The 16,296-nt window shown below is 47.3% G+C and overlaps 1 protein-coding gene across 4 annotated transcripts in view; it reads right to left on the reverse strand.

Moving 5' to 3' along the window:
* Nucleotides 1–16,296, reverse strand: part of LOC116654209 (uncharacterized) — a 110,845-nt gene that overhangs the window by 15,211 nt on the left and 79,338 nt on the right. Inside the window, exons 1-4 of one of the 4 annotated variants that reach the window (XR_014936632.1) lie at nucleotides 12,669–15,438; nucleotides 9,881–10,027; nucleotides 4,614–4,754; nucleotides 242–3,664 (exon numbers count right to left, since the gene is read on the reverse strand). Coding sequence is in view for 2 of the 4 variants with exons in the window: in XM_085522472.1 (XP_085378598.1) it covers nucleotides 3,512–3,661; nucleotides 4,614–4,703 (240 nt within the window). In the remaining 2 variants the exon portion in view is untranslated. Of the gene's footprint in view, nucleotides 1–241; nucleotides 3,665–4,613; nucleotides 4,755–9,000; nucleotides 9,771–9,880; nucleotides 10,028–12,668; nucleotides 15,439–16,296 lie in introns of those variants that run through there. The other 3 variants (XM_085522472.1, XR_014936631.1, XM_085522471.1) reach the window with 3 other exon arrangements.

Consider the following 16,296-nt stretch of genomic DNA (forward strand, 5'->3'; position numbering starts at 1 on the left):
TTTCCCAAAACCCAGCACTGTGTGAAACCTGAGGTGGGAGCGACGCACCAAGAAACATAGACAGCCCCCGTAGATCAGGTTCTCTGTGTGGTCAAGTAAAGCGATATTCTATTTACTTTTTTAGACGTATAAACAGAGTAAGTCCCAGGGAAAATATGCTCCCAAACTTCATAATATTTTATTAAACCACCGAAGTTTAATATAATCTTTTGGCTTCCACGGGAAAAAAATGTTCCATTGCTTCGCTGAGCACCTTTGATTTTATTTTCTTTTAATTACTGCTATCCGGAGTTAACAATGTGGGTTTTGCGCTCCACCCAGAGGACTATCCAGATTAGAAGTGAGGAATTTTGCTGAAATACAGAAATATCTGTGCGTGGTGAGGAGTCAGCGACGGCTGGGTGGAAAACTCTGGGAAAGCCAACATATAGAATGAATTCCCCTCAGCCAGGCAATAACAAGACTGCATTCCTCAATCCATAGCATTTATTACCGAGACATTGGCCAGCAATGTTCCTGGGGAAAAAGAAAAATCAGACCTCCTTCATCTTAATGCTTGTCCACAGTCTGCACAGGGGCGGCAGCTCTGCACTCTGTGGGGAAAGTTGTCCATAAATCAGAGCTGATGCAGTGCCAGAGCTCAGGGTCACACAATGGGAATGCCTTGGGATGTGGCATCCATCCAGGTGTGATGCTACTGCAAAGCCAGCGTCGCACAGTGCCCCAAAAGCTTCAACAGCACTGATGAGCAGTGCTCAGTGGACACAGCAGAGGGGTGGGAGCCAAGCCGGCCTCTCAGAAAAGACTCAGTATTGTTAAACAGTAATTATGGTAATAATCATCTCATGGTTCCTAAGACAACTGTAATTTCCGGAGGTCAAAGCTGTTGGTCTGAGCATTACCTGAAGCTGTTCATGCAGGAACCTTAGAAGCAGATCTCAGCTACTTTGCCAAACTTCCTCGCTGTTTAAAACCTGCCACCAGGACAGCCCTGGCAATGGAGGGCCCTTTATCACTGACGTCCCATCACCTGCCTCCATGCTCTGCTCCATCAGCACTGGGCAGCGGTGACACCTTGAGCAGGATTAAACCCATTTGGCCACAGTTCCCCCAGTTCCATTCTTTTGTTCTTTCATCAACAGCGGTGATTTAGGGCATGTGAGCAACATCTAAAGGAAAAGACTGAAAGGTATTGGCTGGGGAGCACTTACCTCCCATGTACAGGGCTTATGGAACAGAATCAATACATTTTCTATATGGCTTGCTGCAGAAACCCCCTGCTGTTGGGCACAGAAGAGACGGCAACAAAGCAAAGCAATTCTCCTGAGAAGGACAATTTGAACAGCACATATAGGGCTGAATGCATCGCATCGACCCAGCAGAACAGCCACTGAGCTAATGCCCAGCTCTCAGGGGTCCTGGGACCCTGGCTCTGAGTTCACAGCCTTTGTGCTTTCACCATGCTGGATTTCACCTCCTTTTGTTAAGTGCACAGAGATCGTGAAAGCAGCCACAGGCTTCTGATGCTGTTGGAGCCTACAGTGAATGCTGCAGGGCACTGATGGCTGATGGCACCCAGGCCAGGCAGTATCTGCCTCTCAATGCTGTCCCAGACCTGTGACCCCCACTTTCAGATACACCAGCTGCCACCACGATGGGGTCAGGCTCCCCACCTTAGGAACTCAAAACCAGCATTGGCCTGAAGCCCACCTCCTCCACTTTACACACAGAAGATTCAAGGTTAAATAAAGGCCACACATGTGGTCTGCTGGCGGGGCTGCTTGTTCACAGAAACACAGAATCACAGAATCATTAAGATTGGAAAAGACCTCGCAGATCCCCAAACCCAACCCCAGCCCACCCCAACCGTGCCCACTGACCACATCCCCCAGTGCCACATCTCCATGATTCTTGAATACCTCCAGGTACAGTGACCCCTCCACCTCTCTGGGCAGCTGTGCCAATTCATCATCACACCTTCACAGAATACGTGTCCTACCATCCAGCCTGCACCCCCCCTGGCACAACTTAAGGCCATTGGAAATGTTCCTAGAGGGCTCATCCTGCTTCATTCTGAACTGCACAGCTAAAGGGAAATCTGCCACATGCTCCTGCTTTCAGAGGAGCTGAGCTGCCCTTTAGACTCCAGCTCCCAGCACAAACATACATGGGAAACAGGTTTTGAGTTCCTGAAAGAATGTCTAAAGAATTTCAAACAATTCTTAAGGCATATGGGGATAAATAGCGAGAATCTCAATATTGTTTATAGAGTAAAAACAAAAACCAACAGTCGACGGAGTTCAGATGAGCCAAGCATTTTGGATGGATAGCCTTTAAACATTTGGTTTCAATTCTCTCAAACCTTCAGCAAAGAAGCCCCATTCATACGATACTCAGCTCACAATTCCAAACGAGGAGTATTATGGGCTGGAAAATGGGATGCTTCTATTTCCAAACAGAGTCTTGGCCAATCTTGGAACATCCTTTCAGAAAATAAAACCGAACCAAAACACTCAGTTGAGCAATTTGTCTGGGCTGCTCTTCTCCTGCTTCAAGTTTCATTATGTTGAATTAGTCGTTTGTTTTTCTTAACAACAACAACAACAAAGGAATACTCAGTCGAAAACATCCTGAGCAGTAACATCTGCAGGCTGAGCGCCTCCTCTTTAGAGTGGGAAAGTCATCACTTTCCCTTTAGCAGTAGAGCTCAATGGGAAAAGCCCAGAGCACCTCTCACTGAGATGTCAGCATTTGCATTTATATCACTGTTCAAATAATCTTTTCCTGTAGGCTTTTTTTGTCCCTTTTTTGTCTTTCTCCTAGGGGATGGAGACTCCACCTGCACCATTGGCACTTACCTCCTTCTCTGTTTATAATTAATTTCAGAAATCATTTCTTTTTACTTTGGATGTTCTCTTATCTGGACAGCACTCAGGACAACAGATTGCTGGGGTCAACACGGAATTCTCTGTTTGTGCTGCTCTGGTGGTTACTGGTAGGGTCCCATGGCAGCACACCATTCCCAGGGCCAATAACAAATGTCTCAGAAAATGAAAAAGGGACAAACTGGTTACCAACATCCTTCATGAAGTGCACTTGGGATGATTGGTAGCCCCTCCTAAACCCATCAGATCTGGAGCAGAACACAACCTGAGCTGACTCCAACCTTTGTGTGAGCCCATAGCATCAAACCCTCACCCTCTGAATTCACAAAATGGATCCCGCACTTTTCTTCCTGAATACCCCAAAAGACAACAAAATTGGGCACTCTCTGTGCCACAACCCCCCCCCCCATGCAAGCATGCTGCTCCAGAATAGAGCTCTGCTCCAGGTTTCCTAGATAGATTTGGGCAGCGTTTTTGCAGATGTAGGGGTGTTCATGTAGGCGAGGAGCACTTTGGCAAGGCCTGCATGTACCTCTGAGAGCTGCTGCTCCAAAATAAAAGAGAAAAACATGGGGAGAAAAGACTCCCAGATGTTGCACTTGACTTCACATCAGACTCGCTGCTACCTGTGTGGCCCTGGCAGAGCAATGGGGCTTTTGGATGCGAGCTTCCGCGCTGCTGCTGGATCCATCCCGAGATAGGAGCTGGCTGGTGGTCAGGGAGCAAAAGCCAAGCAGCAGCTTTCCCCTCCCAGCCCGTGGGCAGCACTCCAGTATCTGCTGAGAGAAGGAAGGAAGGGTTTTTATTAGCTCAATGGAATAAAGGGATGAAAGGGGAGGTTTGAGGAGCTGCAGGTGGGGAGCCACCAAGTGACTGTGGTGTAGCAGCTGCTCCTGTTGGGTTGGCTGCTGGACCAGCCCTCTGCACCCTTCTTACTGCTCCAATTCCTTTCTCTCCACCACCACTACACCCATCCCCAGCCAGAAACACACCCCCAACCACCCATACGCAGAAGGTGTAGCTCCATCTTTGGGCTTAGATTTACGCACTTTGCTCCATGGGCAATTGGAAACAGAGGCACTCAATCATTCTCCTCTTCTTTTTATACTGCTTCCCACAAACACTGAAATGCAGCCAAGTTTGGAAGGTATCGGTAGTTTGGTGGACAGCTGATCTTTGTAAAGCGATACGCAAGCGAGCTCAGGAGGATATAATGTTCCAAGGCAACCAAAGCGTATTTCTGTTTTTACATCAAATTTTCTGCTACCTTTTGGCAGAAGGTCTACCCATAAGGTCTTGGTTGAAGATTCGTGCACTTAGCATCTCTGTGCTTGGGTTAGGTACAGAATTCTTTCAAGTCCACATTATCCAGACCAATTCAATCCTGAACAGCAAAGTGCTGGTAACTTCTGTGCCACCAGCAGCCTTATGGGAGGCTCAGGCTGGAAGGTTCAGCCTCCAAAGAGCCAGAGGAGTCTGCTCATGCATCTCTATAGGTGTCTTCAGTATTTGAAGTACCCCACAACGTCACTCCAGATGCATACTCATCTGGTGACGCACACAGAGCCCCTTTTGTCCTTCCAAACACCCAACAGAATGCTTTTTTTGCAAGCATTGATCCTTCCTCCCTTGGCTTTGCATGGAAGTCCCCAGCTGGGATGGCTGGCTGCACAAACACCCCAAAATTTCAATTGGATCCCATCTACAATGACCTTGGCAGCTCCATACCTTGAGATGCAGGCTGAGACACTGGAAGAATATCCAGAGAAGACCCATAAGAATGGCTGAAGACCTGGAAAGCCCTGGACATGCTGCCATGGGTGCACGCGCCAAGCAAAACTACTGGATTAACAGCAACCATTCCTTGGTCTGTAAGAGAAGACATACAGGATCTGAGCATGGTGCAGAGCATTTAGTCACTCACTGAGGTGCTTAAGTTCGAGCATTCAAGTCTGGGTTTCATCGTCCTCTGATATACATTGCCCAGCTTTACTACAGAGTATGAAGTAATTCTTAAATTTCCGCCTTTCAGCTCTGAGACATAATGGACCTAAATAAATTGACTTTACAAAAAGCACCATGGGTGTACTGAGAAAATAATTCCTCCCCACGTTCACCCACACAGCAAGGCAGGCAACTGAATACAAAAGGACGCAGAGCTTTTCAAAAGAGCAATCTCAGGAAAAAAAAATCAGCACTTGCCTCTAAAACTCTGACTGTGGCATCATTTTACAAAGAGGGGATTCCCACATGGGGTAACTAATGACAGGTACTGCAGTAAGGCACAGCTTGATGGGTAATCAGATAATGAGGGACAATGAGGAGCTCCCCAGGCAGCCACCTTCAGGCTATGCGGCCAAATACTGCCTACCTGCCAGCGTCCATCTCCTCCCCATTTTCCTTTCAGCTCTTTGAGGGCCTATAGCAGACACAATTCAGCCATGACACATCACCACCAACACGGTGGAACCCTGCGTGTGCCAGAGCTCCAATGTGGGATGTGGCACAGACATGGGTCTGATGGAGCAGCACTGCGAGTGGCTCCCAGCTCTGAAACAGGGGCTCTGTGTCTCCCTGGAAGGAGAGGAACATCAACAGCCACAACCCAAGAAGTGAAATGTCTGTTTGTGGGTAATAATCCCAGACAGATGCCTCCCGCACACAAACAACCAGTGCCTCCGAGACGGGAGGTTCTAAATAAATAATCAACAAGTCCTAGAGCTGAATGCACAGTTGCTATTTGCATCATAAATAAATGAGGAGTCTATTATTTACTCATTCTGGTGGCAGAGCACACAACACGAGCTCCTCAGGGCTCTACCAGTACTGCTCCAGCACAGCTGCTCAGCTGGGGATGTGGTGGACACAGCGCAGCTCCATTTGCTGGGAAGGTTGGAGTCCTACATTGGTGGAGAAGGGCTGAACCGTGGCCCAAAACTCCATGAAATGCTTCAAGAAATAGAAATGCTTTATAAAAGGCCTGGGAAAACTCAGAAGACACCTCAGTGCCTCCCCTCCACCATAGATTCCACCTGGGAATGCAATGAAGCAGCAGCTGTTCTTTCTGCATGGCACGTGGCAAATCCTCCACCCACCATCACCTCTGGGATCAAATCTGTTCCAGTAATTGCAGCTACAGTGCGACTGCTTAAACCCTGCAAAGGGGCCAGAGCTTGTGTGCTGAGAACCAGCATTTGAGGTGTCTTCAATAGAAGTGAGATTGAGCCAGAAAGAAAAGTTCCCATCTATTTCCTTTACTACCCACGAGACACGGTGAACAGCCATATGCCATTTCCAAGGAGAAAAGACATAAAATCTATCCTCAGAGATCCCACAAACCACAGTCTGGCTTGGTTTTATGTAGGTATGTATCAAGTGTTATTGATCCGTTTGCTTCAAGCAAACTAGCAAGTGGTGGATTAATACTTTTTTCAGCTCCTTGTGTCCTGAAAATTGTGTTTTTTCCTTTTTGGGTTTAGGGATGACTGATAGAAGCACTCACAAAGCGCATGTGGAACCTGACTCCATCCACACACTGGTGGCATCTACTGCCTTACACCCTCTTTTGGCTCATTGATAGATAAAGCACAACCTGGGCTCAAAGAGGCAAACACATGGGCAAGAGAAGCAGTGGTGCTGAGCTTGGAACTGAATTCCAGTCTTGGAGGCATCCTGAATGCAAAGTCATCCCTCCCCTAAAGCCACTGTCCCGCAACACTCTGATGACAGAAGGAGGCCAGGGCACAGACAGTGCCACACTGACAGCAGGATTTTGCAATGCAATATGGGGGAAGCTCAAACAAGGCCCAGCTGTCTATTCACACAACTGTTTTACCATCCAGCCAATGATCCAGACATGTTTCTACGCCTGAACAGTTCATCCCAGGATTTATAATTCTCTATCTGTGACCCTAGCACTGTGCACTGACCCCACTGCCATGGTCTCCCCTGCTGACCCCACACTGGGGTGCCCCTATCCGCAGGACACACTGAGAAAGGCACAGATTGGAGTATTTGGTGTCAGGATTTATAGCTCTTTCCTACAGGAATGTGAGCTGCTCCAGCACTCAACAGGCTGGCACCAAGCTACTAATACTGCTCAAAATTAGAGCTGGTACAAAAATGTGTCATAGCATTTCTTTTGCAAAGGAAGAAAAGTCATTTTTAGCATTTCTTCTTCTTTTCCTTTTTATAGAGAAAGTATTTCCTCTCCCCACACCATCAGCGCTCCATCCTCCCCCACCCCACTGGAATCATGTCTCATCTTGCACAGGAAATTCTGATTTTTCATTGGGGGGGAAACAAAGTGAATTATTTTGGCACGAGTCTCATCCATTGCAGTTCCAACACTGCCACGACACCTCCAGCACAGAGCACCCAACCAGGGAACAGCTGCCCTGTGGATGTGTGGCAGCACAGCCAAAGCAAACCGGTTGGGTTTTCCAGTAAAACACATCACCTCCCAGCTCACAGAAAGGCTGGTTTGCCTCCTAGAACGTGCACATTGATGTACAGCCTCTTGCTGCAGTGGAAGGGGAGGTTTCCTATGGGATATGGTGGGTTCTTTATCACAAGGTTTGAATGGTTGAAGAAACCCACTCAAACTTTAGATTGTAGAGTGGTCAGGCACTGGAACACAGCATGGCACAAGCAAAGGATGCAAAGGCAGAGGAATGCTGGCTTGATATCCTCCTGAGTGCAGGAGTTGGCAGCTTCATCCATCACTACTTTTAGCCCCTCTGGGATTTCTGCAGTGTCCCAGCTTTATAACATACCCAAGAAGAGACAAAGCTTCACCCAGTGGCATCCCATCATGGATAGCACAAGGTGACATGCTCCAACCTGAATGATCTGCAGTTCTAAAGCAACTGTAATGAAGCTGTGATAACGAGAAACATCAGGAACCTTAACAACAGCAGAGCTGAGTGCCCTGCCTACAGCACAATGCTGCTGCGTTCAGCGAGCTTGTTATATGTGATGTCAACAGCTACACACAAGCTGTGAATAGCTTCCTATCTCCTCCAGACTATTTGAGTCTGGAGTGATTCAAATGACTTCTTCAGAGCTGTTTTGGATTTACACTGGCTCTGCTGAAACCAAGGATGCACCACAGGGGTCTAGGAAGCTCAATGGGTTCCCATCCCTCCTTGGCACACAGTAGTACTGGAGCTTGAGCAGAGCTGCACTGATTCCCTGCCATTGGGCATCAGGACTTCTGATCACAGGGTGTGGGGTATGAGAAGGGGCAGCCCTGATACGAGACATCCCCATCACCCCCAAGCCCTCACCAACCCATCACATCACTCTATGTAAAAGAGGCGGCTCTTCCATGCAGGGCAGCCCTAAAAATAAACAAAGAAACGAAAGTGATCCTCTCTCCAAAAAATTAACTGTGATTAATTATTCCAAAAAGGGCTGTTTATAGCTTGGACTTCATGAAACGGAATGCATGATTTAATGCACTATCTGACAATGTGCTGTTTTTCATTTCAGCACAATCAGGGCCTAAATCTGTGTCTCCCTCTCTCTCATCTGAGCTGGAAATGGTTTTATATTCCATCTCGCTTTAAATTATACACATCAAGTTTATAATAGGACATGGACTATTTTGTTGCCAAAACCTGCTCTGTAAGATCATCCATTAAACCGTATTTATTTTTTATGACAAACAAGAAAAATGACAAAACAGCTACTGAGCTTCTGCTAATGAGGACCAAATGCCCCCTCAGGCACCCTTCCCATCACACTGAGCTGAGATCCTCCCACCTGGGGACATGTGGGGCTGTGTCACCCCACAGAGGCCCAAGGGACCATCATTGTGGGCTTGCACTCAAGATCTGTGGTCTGAAGTTTTATCCCACTGGGATGCAAGCAAGAAAACACAGCTAAAGGGAAATGCTCTTGGGAACAGCAAGAATGGCCAAAAAGCTGACCTTGGGAAGGCCTCCATCTTGGCAAGGCATCTGGGTTGGAGCAGAGGTTTGCATTCCTCCCACCCATGCTCCTCTGTGGGGCTCTCATCCATAAGCCTGGGACTGAAGTGGGGCAACACCAGGTGCAGTTATTCCCAACACCTGTGATCTCTTCTTGGAGATGTCAGCAACATAAAGCCCCTCTGATGATTGGTACAAACAGGCCCTCCTCAGTGTGAGGTCCATTTTATAGATCTCAAGTTTTTAAATGCTATAGGGAAAAGATCACCAAGATACTAATGCTATTTCAGCCTTAAAGACTGCTCCATTTATATTACAGTGTTAATGCAGAAAATCCCTCTCCTGCCATCTTTGTTTATTTTTGCCATGCTAGTTACTAGTGAGTGCAGCAGCAAGTTTTCATACTGAGTGCAGCAACCCATCTCATCCCAATAAATTCCTTATGTAGCCTATGAATAGCCAGACATATGAATAATTTAACCATGGTTTAATCAACGTTAAACGAATGCTTTAATCAAGACCAACTACGTCATTTCTCCTTAAAAGAATTACAGACCAAGGCTCTGGCTCTGGTTTCACAGCATAGGAAGAGCACACATCTCCTTGGTAAAGTTTTAAACAAATTAATCATGCATTTCTCCATGGCACCAGCCAGGCGAAGACTGGAGCGCGTTAGCTATCCCTTCTGCTTCACCCAGAAAGTTTGGAATCATAGAATTGTTGGAGTTGGAAAGGATCCCTAAAGGCCATCTGGTCCCACCCCCTCTGCAATGAGCAGGGACACCCACAGCTCCATCACTGCTCAGAGCTCATCCCCTGACCTTGGCTGTCTGCATGGACAAGGCACCACAACCTCTGTGAGCAACTCAGAACTTACCACGTAATCGATGCAATAGAAAGGAGATGGTAGAAGGAGAGGCCCTGTCAGCCCTGTCCTGTGTCAGGTGTATGACTGGGGAAAAAAAAGGTAAACTCATGGGTTGAGACAAAGACAGAAAAGGAAGGGAAGATGATTATGATAAAAGAATATACAGAACAAGTGACACACAATGCCACACTCACCAGACCCAGCATGATGCCATATGGTTTGGGATATCCTTTTGGTCTGCTGTCCCGGTGCTGTCCCCAATCAGCTCTTTGTGACTCCAGCCCCTCAGTGGCAGGGCAACAGGAGAAGCTGAGACGTCCTTGGCTCCACGCAGCACTGCTCTGCACCAATAAAACCACCGGTGTGTTACCCACATTATGAATCACAGAACATCCCAAGTTGGAAGGGACCAGAAGGATCATCCCAAATCCAAAGCAGAGCACCGTTCCAGCTACTAGGTTACAATCCACTCTATTCCAGCTGAAACACGGACTCCTTCCACTAACAGGGGACAGCCATGCTCCCATGGGATATCTCTGACCTCAGCCACCTGACCTGGGACAGCACCAGCGAAGCTGCAGTGTTTCAGGTTTCCATTCTCAAACTTGCCACAGAAAACACTGATGGAAACAGTGCCTTCTGCCATCACACCTCCAATATCCTTTCTGCAAAACACAGGGTACACACTGCTCATGTCCAACACTGCCAGAGAAAGCAGCTCCGAACATCCAGCCCCCCCCCCCCCCCCCCGTAAGCATCAGCTTCTTTGGGATTTGCATTTATCAGCTGATGAGATTTTTGAAGGAGAAAATCACCACTTACACACTTTTACACTGGCCAATTTTCACCAACAGAAGATGCGGCCCTTCCATCCCCTTTGGGAACATCACCCCAGGCTGCTGCTGCTCTGTGACCCCTGCTCTGTGATCCCTGCTCGTGTTGCTCATTGAAAGGCAACCCAACGCCCAGCACCACAAAACAAACCATTGTACCTTTAAGGCGCTGTTCCAGAAAGAAAAGGCCTTTCATAGCAGCAAACAGCATCTCTTTTACTCCACGCACCATCTGTTTGCCAAGATGAAGAACTCTGGGCTGGTGGAGGCTTAGTCATTAGGACAAGAATAGGTCCCACTGTACTTACACTTCCCAGCTCCCAAAATAAAGCCACGGCGAGTCACTGGCTTTGCTTAGCACATGGAGAACATGGAGCTGCTCTTGGGAGCATCTCAACTGTTGTCTTCCCCTGAGGCAGAATCAAAAGAAGAGCCCCTATCCCTGCGGATGCTCAAGGTCAGGCTGGATGGGCCCTAATGTAGTGCCTAATGTAGTGGTTGGCAATGCTACCCACAGCAGGGTTGGAACTGGATGGTCTTTGAGGTTCCTTCCAACCCAAGCCATTCTGTGACTCTAAGACAGCAGTGGGAACCCTGTGGTCAGCAGTCCCTACAAAGGCAGCCTTATCAGGTCAGGGTATTCTAGGGATGGGAGTGCTCCATTACAGCATCCTTACAACCATGCCTAGCAATTGAGCTAAATGAAGCCCCACCTCATGTCATTCTGCTGGGAGAATCCCAACGGCCCCATTGCTTCACCATAAGCAGGGGCTGGGATGGGTGCATGGGAGCTCTGATCTTACTGGGGATTTCCCAGCTCCTTTTGCCTGTGGCCAAACTTAAGCACTATTTAAATACCATCACCTCGCTCCCCCTCCCTTTCTTATTGTCACATGTAAATTTAGATTAACAAGAAGGTTTGACAAAGTGCTACTGCATATGTTAATAAAGCCATTAGTGTCGGCCCGCCTGACATATAACCTGCAGAGCCTCCAATGTTTACTAATATGATTGTCAAAGCAGAGGAACATTACTTTTTAATGACATTTCATATCACTTGAGTTGAAGTAATATCCTGGGACATGATAATCAGAAAGCCATTAAGCCACAGAACTATGTGCCGAATAGAGGCTGGTGCATGAAAAATGCTCATTTTGTCAGAATTAAAACATTTGTGTTTTTGCTTCATAAGTTGCAAGTGCACTTGTGGTGAAACACGTTGTGAAATATTCATTGGAAGCAGCTCAGTTCAGGTAAATGGGGCTTCCAGATGAAACGATGGATAAGGTTTTTATTGCATTTGCTGCATCTCTTGCAGGCCATACAGCAATGGGCAATTGATACCTATGATATGCTTAACAAACCAATGAGGTTTTGGAACTTCTCAAATAAAACTTCTGAATTGGTATGAGTAATCATGATGGGCCCAGCTGAATCTGCTGCTCAACCACGCGTGTGCCATCAATCTGATCAGAACAGCTTTCTGATAGAGACTAGCAATTGATTCTGTTCAAATCTCCCATTGGATGGGGGACAGAGCTGATTAAAGCTGTGCATGTACTATTAATAGGAGCGAGATGCCCTTCTGTCATTGTTATTAATTATGCTTCTGTGATTACTATCTGTTCATCCATCCACACATCCTCCCTTCTTTAATCCAATCACTGGCCAGGTCTGGATGACACAAATTCTTACTCTCCTTTCACTCCCAGTTTGTCAGGGTGAGGTGGAAAGACAAAGTCTTTGTCCAGCCCTAATGATGCCCTGTGTGGGCATGGTGGAGATGGGTAGATCACAGAATCATAGAATGGCTTGGGTTGGAAGGGACCTCAAGGATCATCCAAACTCCAACACTCTCTTGCTACATGCAGGGCCACCAACCTCCACATCTAACACCACACCAGGCTGCCCAGGACCCCAGCCTGGCCTTGAACACCTCGAAGGACGGGGCATCTGTTCATAGATGCCTGGGCTTTATGATCTTAGAGGTCCCTTCCAACTTTAATGATTCTATGACAATTATGAGAGAGTGGGGGGTTGGAGATGTGTGGGTGTGAGCATTCGTTTGAGAAAAAAGCACAAAAGGAGAGTTGCCAAAGCACGAGGCCTGACCCCAGGCCCCTTCCCACACCCACAAGCTCGTCCCTACCTGGAGGCCAGGTTCTCCTGATCTCTCATCCACTGTCCTCAGGATGGGCAGAAATTTTCCTTGGCCAAATAATTAGGCTGTGATAAGAGGAAACAAATGGGCCCTCAGAGCAGTGAGGGCTGCAATAAGAGATGAATTATTAGTCCAAGATGGAAATCTCTTTTGATAAATGACTGGCCTCAAGCAAGGAAGGATTCAGCAAAACACAACAACGTCCTTGTTGTGACACGAGGAAGGGGAAGGAACAAACCGTGCACAGTGCAACAAAGCCTCTGCGTTACCGCCTTGACCAATGGATTAATCAAGTGTGTCCCACAGTGCCACTACGCTTCCCTCTTTGCATTACTTTACAGCCTCACCACGCAGAGGAGAGATGGAAGGAGCTCACCCTGTCAGATGTCACTGTGGAGGGTGTCAGGAAGGAGCAAGGAGCAGAGCCTGCAAATGCGTGGGGCACTTCAAAGCAAACACAGAGCACTCAGACATGGCAGTCTGGGAACAGAAAAAGGAGAGAGAACTGTTTTTTTGCTGCTTTTCTGCAAGCAATTGGCTTGGTAGGGTGGGGCAATGCCTCGTACTGCAAGTGGAAGAACTGCCATTTATTAATGCTGGCCCAGTTCCTGACTTTTTTTTTTAAGTCATGTACAGAGCTGGGGAGGAAAATCCATTGGTTGTCGAAAATAAACCTGACAATGAGGGACTGGGCACACCATTGAAATCAGCAGGTTTTCACATCACAGCTTCAACCAGACTTTGATGTTTGGGGGAGTGCTGCCTGCATAGCAGAGTTCAGCACGTCTAACAGCAGGAAGGGACATGAAAACCTCTCCAATACCCCTGCTGATCAGTACCCAGCCCTGTGCAATGAGACTGATGGAGCTTCCAAGCCCCCATAGCCTGCAATGCATTTATCCCAAGGGATGGAGCCTCTGGTACCACTACATTCAGTGGGATATTTAAGCAGAAGTGGTTAGTAGGAACATGCACACTCAGAGCATACATACTGTGTATACATACACCCATACATACATGCTTTTAAAAAAGCTGGCAGAAGGAACTCAAGCATGAATTGCTAAATGTATTTCTCTCTCTGCCCTTCCCCAGAAACCGCTACCAAAACATACCTCTCCATCTAATGAGATTAGCAAGGTACCATGCTAGACCTTTATTAGTTAAAGCTGACCAGAGTGCAAAACTTGGCCTGAATTGTAAACGAGCTGATTGCCAGATTGAGTAGCGCAGCCAGCAAGCAGATTTATTCCAAATGGGTCTCTGCTGTTTGCCTTGGGGAATAGGCTTCCTTCTCTTTAACTCCCTGAAAAATGGTAGCCAAATTTCTGCTCTCCTTACATTCCCCAAAGCCAGCAGTACTGCTGCTTCTCACTCACACTGACCTACGCAAACTTAATCGCCCCGACCTTGGTGATTTACTTGAATACAAGGTAAGAGGGAATCAAACTTATTGGCTCTGGTGGCTCACAGGAGGATTTTGCACTGAGGATGTTTATATATGGCAGTTCCTGCCTCCTCCACTTTGTCTGACTGGCAGCTTGAAGAGGCCAACACTCTAAATACTACAAGAGGGAAGCTCTGGATGCTGATATTAGAAGTGCTTGTTTACAGCATCTTCTGTACTCAGACCACTTACTTTGGCTCCCAGTGTTTCTATTTTGTAAAAATGAGGCAGAGAGAAACAAGTGAGAAAGACAATTTATGTTATGCAACGAATGATGCTAGCCTACCCTCACATGTAGTGATCAGTAGGAAATCTTCCATGAGATCTGCACATTCCTTCCCTCAGTCACGCCCCGAACCTCCCACTAAAGGTCTCAGAAGGACCAGCACATGCCTTGGGGGAAGGAACAGAGGCCAAAGCATGGCCTCGTATGAGCGTTTCACCACAAACAACTTTCTTGCTTTGGAGTAGAAATGGGAAGCATACGCGGAACAGATCTGGTTTCCATCAGGCTGTTATTTATAGGGCTGGTTTCACACCGTGGCTTACACACACTCATGCTTGTTCCTCTAGACTCTTGGCACTCTGCTGTGCTTCCCTCTTACCTGAGCTATGAATCTGTGAGTTCTGCCCTGCCACAAGCAGCCTGCCAGCACCTCAGCTGAGCATCCATTAAATAGCTCCACAGAACTTGGCTGCTCATGAAATGACAGTCAGCAAGCAGAGTATCCCAAAGCATCATTCTGAGCCTCAGGCGATGGTAGAGAAGACAGACTAGTTTATCAAGAGAGCATGAGGGAGAGATCTTCTGGAGCTTCTGATTCACGGGCCCCAAAGAGCTAACTGCATCCCTGTGGCTGAATCAATCGAAAACACCTTTAACACAGCAAAAAATACTGTCTTATGAGACAGAAAGTTGCTCTGCTCAGCTCATGCACTCTAACAGCTGCATGGCAGCAAAGACTTGACAGAAAGTCCCACTTTGACCAACTCAGTGGAGGCAGCAATGAGACCTCCCATACAAGCATCCCATGGCTGGGCCTGTGATCCTACCCAGCACAGCTCCCTGGGAAGCCTGCAGCCCATCCACTTGTTGATTGCTCATGGAGAGCAAAGTGAGGGCGGTAGGGCCCATCTGGTGTGCCTGGAGTCATCCAGTGTTGTCCTAAGCACTCAGTTCAAACAATGGATGTTTGGTCTCTGCTGCTGATTGAATGAAATTTGTTGTCTGTAATAAAACTCCTGGCACATGATCAGTCGCTGCATATAAACCTAAATCACTCTAGGAAAAGCCAGGATACTGTCAAACAGCTCTAAAACATCAGTAAAACAGAGGCCAACCCCAGGCATGGCTCTGAAGAGCCATGACTATGTTGTCGATGTTCTCCAGCTTTCCCTCAGGCAGACGCGTGGGCAGAGGGTCTGAGGACAATGGCTATCCTTGAGATTTCCCTGCCAGCATCTGCATCACAACACAAAGGCCAGTGCAATTTCTAAGACAGCCAGGACCAAAGAAAAACCAGAAACCCCACATGTATTTAGCCTAAGCAAGATGTGCTCAGGAGACCAGGTGACAACGTCTGGCCTACTGCTAAACCTATAGGTGGTTCAGGTTAGGGGAGATGGATGTTGCACCCTACTTCTCGAGTCCTAGGACCTGAGCCAGGGGCCTAAATACAGGTACCTGCACCTAGTGCCACTGCAGACATAGCAGCAGATCTGCACAGATATCTCAAACTGCACAATGTGCTTATTGGGGACTAGGAATGAAAAGGGGAACTGCAATTACAGTTTTGAGGGCTGTGGGGTTGAACGGAACCACTGGCATCAAGATACTTACGGTGCTTTATAATTTAGCTCACCAAAATGAAGTAGTAGTAACATAGTAACGTTAAAGAGCACCTACTAAAGAGGAGATCTCTAACTGCAGAACTCTCTTTAATCTAACAGACAAAAGCCTATCAAGATCAAACGGCTGGAAGCCAAAATTAGACAAATTCAAACTGCAAGGAAGGTGCCAGTTTGTAATTGAAAGAGTAATGAACCATTGGAATTACTCACCCCGGACTGTGATGGATTCTCTACCATCTGAAAGCCTTAAATCCAGAGTGGATGCTGTTCTAAAATGTGCCACACTGCAAACACATCTTTCCGAATTTGGGAATTATTGGT

This window comes from Coturnix japonica, chromosome 23 (assembly GCF_054131305.1).
Source record: "Coturnix japonica strain WE chromosome 23, WE-NBRP24, whole genome shotgun sequence".
In the NCBI taxonomy this organism is placed as follows: Eukaryota; Metazoa; Chordata; class Aves; order Galliformes; family Phasianidae; genus Coturnix; species Coturnix japonica.